Source organism: Alosa alosa, chromosome 4 (assembly GCF_017589495.1).
Source record: "Alosa alosa isolate M-15738 ecotype Scorff River chromosome 4, AALO_Geno_1.1, whole genome shotgun sequence".
Taxonomy (NCBI): Eukaryota; Metazoa; Chordata; class Actinopteri; order Clupeiformes; family Clupeidae; genus Alosa; species Alosa alosa.
The window spans coordinates 11,041,487-11,051,283 of NC_063192.1; the positions used below are offsets into that span (position 1 = coordinate 11,041,487).

The window sequence follows — 9,797 nt, forward strand, 5'->3', positions numbered from 1 at the left end:
GCAAAACTTCTGTTTGACCGAAATCCTACCATCACCATTCAGATGGGCAAAATCAGAGCAAATTACCAAAGCATGATAGCTCAGTCAGGCAGAAAGTCATACAGTTTACTGGAAACTGAGCTTACTGAGAGTTTAACAATATAAATTTGTGGTAAATGAATTTACTGAATTTCAGATCCCAGATGAACCTGAGATATGCGACAGTTAGGTTATACAATTCAGGACACTTTTGTGAACCTGGAGTCGGACCTTGGTAAGGTCGAAAGTGAAACACAGCAAATAACCCTATTTGTATTCCAGATAGGTTGGTGGGTGGTGGGTAGGTAGGTGATTAGGGAACAAAATAACAGAAAAGAGAACTCATGTTATGTCATGTCATCCTCCTATTGAAGAATTAAAACTGGCCATTACCAGACTAGGAGGGCAGTTTGGGGAGCAGCAGCTAACCACCATCAGGTCCCTGTGGACAGTGAGCAGGGACCAGCTCCCCATATCCGACTCTGACGGGGAACAAAAACAAAACACACACACAAAGTCAAACCAGGATTTAAAAAAAAATATAAAAAAATTTCAACAGCACAATATCTCAGAGCAAAGAAGACAGATGAGACCAGAGGAGTTGTTTACTCACTGGAGGTGAGGGATGTGACACTGCCTGTAGAGGTATCAATCAACAGAAGTTCCTGTGTGACGAGGAGTCCAACAAACAAACAAACAAACAAAACAACAAAAGAAAATTAAGCCTTGAACTATGAAAGTATAGTTCAGTTAATAGATACGGACACTTCTCAAAATGTATGGCAATCAGCAGTCTGATTGGGTTCCACAGAGTATGTTCTCCAGTACGGAGGTCCTACTGTACCTTTCGGCTCCGCTGGGGACAGGACACGAGGACACGCTGGCTGTCAGCCGACCAGCACATAGGAGACAGCATGGAGCTGTAGATCCCAGTGAAGCCATCTGCCAACACACACACACACACACACACACACAGGGCAGAAGAAAGAGACCAAAATCAGAGGACTAAGAATATTCAGTGGCTGTCTCACTATCTATCAAGGCATTGACAAAAACAGAAACTTCATATACAGAAGTGAAATAACTACCTTCCCCGGGTCTGTTAACCACATCTACAATGATGGAGGTCTTCTTAGTGTACCAGTCATACTATGAGGGAAAAAGATCCAAAAACTCAAACAAATTTGATATGAAAAAAGCCTTAACATACAGTGTGCATGTACACTTCTTTGCATCAACACATATACAGTATGCGCTTCATCCCATAAAAGTACATACCGGTATCCTGTATATGCCAGACAGGAAAGAAAATACACATACATGATAAGGCTGTGCAATTAATCAAATCAATTAATCGTCAATTATGACTTCCAACAATTATGAACACAATATGATCAAAATACTGTATAACAATTATCTTGCAGCATTCGGTTTTGCACAATGCTCTTGTTTTATCCAGCACATTTTTTCCACAAAAATAAATCACGCTGAAAGGCCTATATGATTCTAACTGTCTCACTAAATTGCATTATCCACACTCAATTCTCACTGGTATCTGCTAGACAACAAGTACCAAAACATGATTAGTTCATAGATTTCACATGTAAAATTAATTTTATACAACCCCACCCCTATCTTGCCTGTTCATAATTCTGAGAAATTCTTGAATTGTGTGCATGTGTGCATGTACACGTTTATGTTTATGTGTGTGGTGTGTGTGTGTGTGTGTGTGAGTGTGTGTGTGTGTGTGTGCATGCTTGTGTGTTTGCCTGCGTATGTGTGTTTGTGCATGTGCATGCATGCGTACATATGTCTACTGTGTGAGTATGTGTCATACGTATGATTACTGTGAATGTATGTGTGTGCGTGTGTATCTGTTTATGCACATGTGTGCACATGGAATGGGTTAACATGACCCCTGGAGGCAAACATACAGAAAAAAATTGGTCATCCTAGGCCCCACGGTTCTCAAGATATTCACAGAAAACTGTGTCTGCCCTACCCTCCTTTCAGGGGTCCAGTACAGCGGGGGGCTACAGATCAAAACGAAAAACGATGGTTCCATGCTATCCATGTGGGGTTACATGCCCACCAAGTTTCGGTGGTACCCGGTCTTTTCAGTGTCCCGGGAGTCCTTGTTGGTGTACCGTCACTAAATGTACACATAAATTATTTTATTGTAAGGCCCCCCATGAACGAAAGTTCACAAAACTTGGCATGCATTCCGAGGGTGTCATAATGATCCTACACTTTCAATTTCGTGCAGTTTTGACCATGTCAGCCGATATTGTGAGATATTGTGATGAAAACACCTAATTTTTTGCTTTTTAATTTTTAACTAGGTGGCGCTATACATGAAATAAGTGGCAATGGGATGGGTTGACATGCCCCCTTTAGACCAACATACAAAAAAAAGGTGGACCTCCTAGGCCCTACGGTTCTCGAGATATTCACAGAAAACTGTCTCCAACCACCTACAGGCCAGTTGGTGTATAGTAACATAAATTAATTTATTGTGTGGCCCCCCATGAACGGAATTCCACGAAACTTGGCGTGCATTCAGAGGGTGTCATAATGATCCTACACTTCGTGCAGTTTTGACTATGTTAGGTCACAGATACCTGCGATTACAACACCTCATTTTTACTTTTTTGTTTTTAACTAGGTGGCGCTATACATGAAATGAGTGGTTATGGAATGGGTTGACATGGCCCTTTGAGATCAACATACAAAAAAAAGGAAAACGACATACAACATACAAATCCAAAGGAAAACGATGATTCCATGCTATCCATATGGGGTTACATGCCCACCAAGTTTCGTCTACCCTGGTCTTTCAGTGTCCCGGGAATCCTTGACGGAAATTTGGACATGCAAAAAAGAAAAGAAAAAAAAGAAAGAAAAAATCTGACTAAAAACCCAGAGACTTTCTAATGTGGAGACACAGCACTCCATAGAAATGCATGGGGCTAGTTTGTCACGCCAATATGGCCGTTGTCTACACATATCCCACCCCTTCCTCTGCAAAACGTCGACATGTGAATACATTGAGCCAATCATGTGGTGTGTTGTGAAGACATCGTGCCAATCATGTGTTGTGATCTCGCCCGCTGGAGCAAGATTGGTAAATGGAAGCCTTGGCGACGAGCAGTTTGACTCAAAGACTGTGCCCGATGAGTGCCCATAATTCGTTGGTATATGGCCGCCGAGTGGAGGGACTTGCCTAAAAGGACTTTGCTAAACCTATTTGACCGCCGCTTCGCTGCGCGGTGGTCATAATAATCATGATTATGAATTTTGCCATGATCGAGCAGCCCTAATACATGATGACTCACCATGCATAGCCTGCAGCACTGTTGGTGCGGTCCATACACTCCACACTCAAGGTAAACAATTCGGCAGTAGTCAGGGCTGAGGCGAGGGGAGCACACTGCACTGGAGTCGGACAGCTGATCTGGTTAGACAGAGGGAGGCAGAGGACCAGAGTCATTTCTGCTTCAAGAACCTACTGCGATTCTAATCACTAAGAGACAGAGGTCAGTACTGAGATACCTACCACACTTTCCACTTGTCAGATCCACATAAAACAAGGACGACCTAGGTGTGTATAAAAGCATAGGAGAGAGTTGTTTATCTTCATGACTGACTTAGTAAAGCTACTTAGTAGTAATTACTTCATGACAGAGTAATATTGTAGTATAGTTACTGTAGTAACTATTGTTAACTAGCCTCAGCTAGTTAGGGACATCTGAAGGCCCATATAATAAGTGGTAAAAATACAAAATCTCTGAAACGCTCACTCCTAAACAGACACACACATACTTTCTGTTGGGGCAGTATCTCAGTCCCAGTCGAAATGGTTCATGCCACCATCCCACGAACACCACGCCCGTATCCCCAGGGGCCCAGAATGCCTAGCACACAAAAAGCACCATTACCCTCAGACATGACCTGACATGACATGATAACACCACAAGACATGAATCTTGAACACATATTTAAATCTTAATCTGAACACTTTCTCTGGATTAAATATCAAAATATTTTATGAGATTCAACATGGACATTCTAGAAGTCAGTGGAGTGACTTTTGAATAGAGGTGTGAATCGTCACTGATCTCCCGATGTGATTCGATTTATGATTATCATGTCAGCGATTCAATTCGATTCATATAGGATATTTGACTTGACGGAATGCATTAAGATACTGTATAGTTCAATATAATACAGTTTTCTATATTACTTCATATGGTTATGTTTTCATCCAAAAATAAAAGTAGTAAGATAGAAACAATCTTTTTTTATACAAAGTCTGAACACAACAGACAGTACTTGTACAGTAAAACAAATTTCCTGAGTAGGACAAACTTCACATGGAACTTCTATTTTCATATCATCAAACATTGTAAATAGAAATGTTGTTAGGCCTACATTTAGCCAACACATCTTTACAATTTCATGTCAACACTAATTACCATATGTCTGTAAAGAAATCAATTTTACATTTTCTACATAAAATTACATAGCACAGCATATTATAGGCTATATTGCCTGATGAAAGTGGAAAGCTAAAAGACATAGGCTACCGAAGTTGTGTGCAAGATCTGCTCCAGTGAAATCTATGTGAATGGACAGACAAGTTAATCAATCCTAACACTTGCGTGTGCACCAACCAGCAGAATATTCCACATTGTCAGATTTCGCTGGGCCTAGGAAAACAGCTACTACTACTTTTATAGTTATTGCACATCTGAAATCTCTCCATGATCTGACAAAAAGGCTCTATGGACACTGACGAAAAATAACATTCTCAGTAGCCTAACTAGACTCTAGATGAAACGGGTTAGGCTACCGAGAATGTTATTTTTCATTTGAATGTTTATACCACGGCCGGAAAAATTAACGAGCGACATCATTGCAATTATGGTCGGCCACTGCATCAATGCAGCATCGTCCATGTCCGCATCGTGATGCATCGATTTTTTGATTAATTTTAACACCTCTACGAAGAGGAACAGACATATACTAGAACAGACCTGTCCAGGAGAAATGTTGTCCGGAATGCCCTCCAGTACAGACACATTGCTGCCCTCGATGTCCAGCACACACAAAACTGGAGTGCTCTTGCTCACCAGGGTCTCTCCCCAGTCCTCATAATACACAAATTGGTCCCCCTGAAAGCACACACACACACGTGAATACATTTACAGCTCAAAACTCCCTGCCGTTCCATTTCCTAATGTCAACCCCAAATGCAGTATGCATCCTCCTTACCTTTACAGTTTCATCCTTCTTGCCCACCTTAATTCCCTCCTCCTCATCCCCTACAGGACTTGACTCAGGAGACTCTGTCTGAAAGTGTACATACAAAAACATTTCTGTTTTACATTTTTGTTACAGTGTACATGCACTGTGTAGATATTGTAATTACATGGGGAACATCTGTGGCTACAACTACAGTACTGTCTGAGACGCTTTAACACACATCAACCTGAAGACTTTATCCCCTCCGCACACAAACTCTGAATACTTACTTTAAATATGTGGTAAGTAAGGAGCCACTATTATAAGGTAACAGAAACAGTGCGGCATCCCAAACAGCATAGTATAAAGAACGGACCTTGAAGAAGGACTCTGCCTTGGGTCTTCTCTTCTCCGCCACATACAGAAGGTGAGTTTCAGAGTGGGACCAGACCAGGCTGCCAAACTGATCTACGGGAGGGACACCACAATCACTCACTGGGAATATCTCTCACTGAGAGACACAGCAAAACAACTTGCATCAAACCACATCAAATTAGAATAGTTTGAGCAGGGAAAATTTTTTAAAATTTCTGCCCTAATGCCCTGTGATTAACTATTAAATTGGAAGGTGTATGAACAACACCACAAACAAATCTATGTGTAGGCGTCGACTTCTCATTTCCTATTTCTAGGTAACTTTTAACTTGTGTCCTGAAACCTGTTGCTGGTGGAAACACAGCGATCAGGGATTCCTGTGGTTCAACAGGTGGAGTAACATTTTCAATACCAAGGTCAGATGTCCAATCCCTCGGGAGCTCAGCAAACACATTAATTACCTAAATAAAATAAAACACCATAAAACGCTAGGCTTCCGTATCACTCAATCACACACTGCAGGGACTGTAACACATGAACTATAGCTGACAAGAGGAATTGACTCTCAAGGTACTTTCCAAGTTCCAATATAGCTTATATATTAAATAGCTTTGTCAAGAGTAAATCAAATCTTAACAGTGTGTTAAATAACAATGGGGGGCATCTTCAGCTGGAAAACTTTTAACTCTGTCAAGGTAACCTTTTACAAGCAACTTCTGCTAGTTTCTACTTTTTGTAGCTCTTTTCTTAAATAAATGGGTAACCCCACAATGACTTAGCCTGGAAAAAAGTGAAGTCTGGTGACTCACAAGTGGGATTTGTTTCCAACACTGACAATAAACAGCATCAACAGTCAGGAAACAATGTATGTGGGTCTACCTTTGCAGTGAATACATTTCTGCATTTTTCCATTTGTTTTATGTTTGCAGGTGTTGCTGCTACTGTTTATCTCAATAAGTTTCGGTTTCGTCTTCCCCTCTCTATTGGCCTGACATTTTTCTTGTTTGAGGGTAAAGTGTTATGATATCCAGTGTTCCAGACTAGAACTCCTTGAAAGAAGATCTAGGTGGGCGGGGCCAGGCTAACAATGACTGTCAGGGAAATGCCTTTTGTCATTTAGTTCCATAGCGTTATATTCTACAAAGGCAACATACTGTAACAGGGCGATACCATTTACCATGCAGCTCTTTTCTGAGCCAAAGCAGCACTACAAAGTTGTGTCATAACTGAAGGGTCCATTGAGCCCAAGTGTGCATTTAATGTACACTGTGTGTATCTCACAATAAACTAAACTTCATTTTGGAGCAGTTCAATGAGAAGCTCACCGTCTTCATAGACTTTGCCATGCTTCTTCAGATCTGTGAGATTGAGACACTTCACCTTGCTGTTCTTGTGCCAAATCTGTCCCAAAGAGAGAATGAAACAGCCACAGGTCAGGGAAACTGATGATGGCCTACAGACAGGGTGCAGTCAAACAGTAAGTGAGAATAAGAGTTGTGTGTGTGTGTGTGTGTGTGTCTGACCTCCAGGAACTGTTTCTCCTCTCCTTTGATATTACATTCTCTGACCACAGCTTTCATGTCCCCTGAGGGTGAGTCTCTGCTTAGCAGCCTGAGGAAAGAGACATGGGACACTCGATTCAGACATACTCCTGGTTCTCTCTGGCAGGACACCGGTTTCTATGTGTGTGTGTGTGGGGGTCTAGGCAAGATAAAATACCCACACTCCCTTGATCTCTGTGCAGTTCCCAGATGGTCCAGAGAAGACAACGGACTGATCATCGTGAAACACAATGTACTGCCGGCAAAACTTCACCTGTTCGTTTCTCTCTAGGTCACGCTGACTCCATTCTTTAAGGAAGAGACAGACAATTTCTCAATACAGCCGCCAATGAAGGTGATGGATCAAGAAGCAAGCCTATTTGCAAGCCATCACTGCAAGCCTATTTGCGCTATATTGTGCCACTCAGCACAGTCAGTATAAACAGAAGACAGTTAAATTATCATCTATAAATAGAAGAATTGTACTTGAACATCATGAAAGGCATGCAGTTGAATGAGGACTTTTAAGTCAGGGAAAACAATTATTGGCACACAATAGTAAATGCAAACCACTAGTTTAATCCCCCCCCCCCCACACTTAGAAGAGATCAATTTTGGGCTCCACCTGTGTAGATGTTGCTGTACTTCCCGCCGTACTGAGTCGTTATCACTGGACCAATGTCAGCACGGCTTAGAGATGGAAACTGGCTTTGCTCCCGGAAGAGCTTGGCGATCTCATCAGGGTTCTTCATCACCTTACCATAAAAACGAGAAAGACTAGCTAAGCGGCTCACAGACACAACCCGTCTGGCGTGAAATGTTGCCATCCTTATCACTCCCTCGATCAACATAATTTGCTATAACCCTTGGCCGATTTTTGAAAGTGCACACTTGTCATGCCTTATGCTGGCAGTAAAATGACCCCTAAGGTGACGTAGGCTACCAATAGACTGTGCAATGTCTTTGGAGGTATCAGTCCGATAAAACGTTATTGCTTGCTAACTACGTGTTACTATTTCTATTTCAGTTTCTTGGCCTCTGCTTTACTGTCCAAAAGCACACATAAATTACAGTGGGCGACACAGGCCGGTCAAGTTCACGCAAAACCACAGGCGACAACGGGGCGTGGCATGGATAATGAAACATGAATAAAGACTAGCTATCTTGCTATTTACCAACTGATAACATTGCAAGACGAAAGGCATCTACCAATGTTACCAAAAATAACAATTAGTGTATCATAACACGAAACACCGACGGCACCACTATCACGTCACATAATGTTACGATAAAATGTGTATGGCTTGCTAGTAATACGCTAACGTTACAAAGAAAATGCCAGTGTCAACAACACCCAACAGGTAATGTTAATTGCTGACCGACATAGCTGCTTCGGCAACAACAAAATACACCAAACCTATTGTCTTGTGCTGGATTAACGCTTCTAAATAAGATACAACAGGCAATTCGCTATTGTATTGTCAAAGTTTTGGTCCTTGAGAATCTCAACCAGCGAAGAGCGTAGCGGAAAAGGATTGTAGATATGTGGAGCAGCGTAAAGCTCCCTCGAAACTAGACTATGGGTTCTGACAGCAATCTAATAGTCTCAAAAATGAAGGGGAAAAAATGTTTGTTTTTTTTAACTGCGGTCGATTGCAATTTCTATATTTACCTGGGTTGTCATGCTGCTGAAACCACTGCCACTGTCAACGATAAACTTTTCCGCCTCACGTCACCTAACACGTTCTGATTGGTTTTCGGGTTACAATATTTTTCCTGAATGCTTCAAAATAAAAGACCTATGTTAACCATTATTTACAGTGAATGTGCTGCTGCTTAGAGAACAGAAACAATCTGATTAATTTATCAGGGACCTTTAATAAATGGTGTATATGTACTTAACAGTTTCTGATAACATTGACCCTTTAGCCATCATTCGTTAGTGCTTTCAACCCTGTATTTTATTTCACAATAAAACTGCCACAATATATCTGTGAAGGTTCTCTGTGAAGCTACAACGGACCTGAATGTGTTCACCCAGTTACTTTACTTTTTACTTCAAATGGAACAACCGACCCATTATAGCATACAGGTCTCTTACATGAGCCTTGTCTATAAGCTTGTTTATTAAGTAGAAAAATAAACCTTCCTGCTCTAAAATTCCATGCAAATATATTAGCTTGTTTTACCGTCACAGTGCCATGGGTGATACAGTATTTAGCAAAATGTAAAACTAATTGTTTTGTGCTAAGACTGCTTGAAAAGTGAATCAATTAGCTGTGATACACCATGTTGATTCTTGAACCAATATCTTGACTAAGGGCCTGTTAGATGTTAAAGGAATTATCCGGAGTAAAATGCACTTTAGATCAATTTACGGATGATTGGGAGTACATACGTTGAGTTGACATCAAAATCATGTCATTCGGATGTGTTTTGAGAAAGTTCGATTTTACCGTTTTTAGTCAAAGCTTGTTAGCCTGGAAGTGACCAGGGCAAGTCATTTCGCCACTACAAAACGCTATTTTTATACCTCTTCTACAGTTCCAAACAACATTACAGTTACGTGGTAGTGAGTAGAGGGTCCCTAAAGCCAAACCGAAGTATCCCGAGCTACAA

The 9,797-nt window shown here is 41.3% G+C and overlaps 1 protein-coding gene across 1 annotated transcript in view; it reads right to left on the reverse strand.

The window, feature by feature from the left end:
* The window catches only part of apeh (acylaminoacyl-peptide hydrolase), a gene marked incomplete in the record, with an annotated part of 17,881 nt that extends 8,934 nt beyond the window's left edge, over positions 1 to 8,947 (reverse strand). Inside the window, 15 exon segments of the mRNA XM_048241929.1 lie at positions 412 to 500; positions 632 to 683; positions 863 to 960; positions 1,107 to 1,167; positions 3,354 to 3,472; positions 3,575 to 3,615; positions 3,841 to 3,932; positions 5,055 to 5,192; positions 5,293 to 5,370; positions 5,639 to 5,730; positions 6,963 to 7,038; positions 7,161 to 7,248; positions 7,361 to 7,487; positions 7,804 to 7,933; positions 8,851 to 8,947. Coding sequence (XP_048097886.1) covers positions 412 to 500; positions 632 to 683; positions 863 to 960; positions 1,107 to 1,167; positions 3,354 to 3,472; positions 3,575 to 3,615; positions 3,841 to 3,932; positions 5,055 to 5,192; positions 5,293 to 5,370; positions 5,639 to 5,730; positions 6,963 to 7,038; positions 7,161 to 7,248; positions 7,361 to 7,487; positions 7,804 to 7,933; positions 8,851 to 8,862 — 1,293 coding nt within the window.
* Between the last annotated feature and the right edge of the window lie 850 nt (positions 8,948 to 9,797).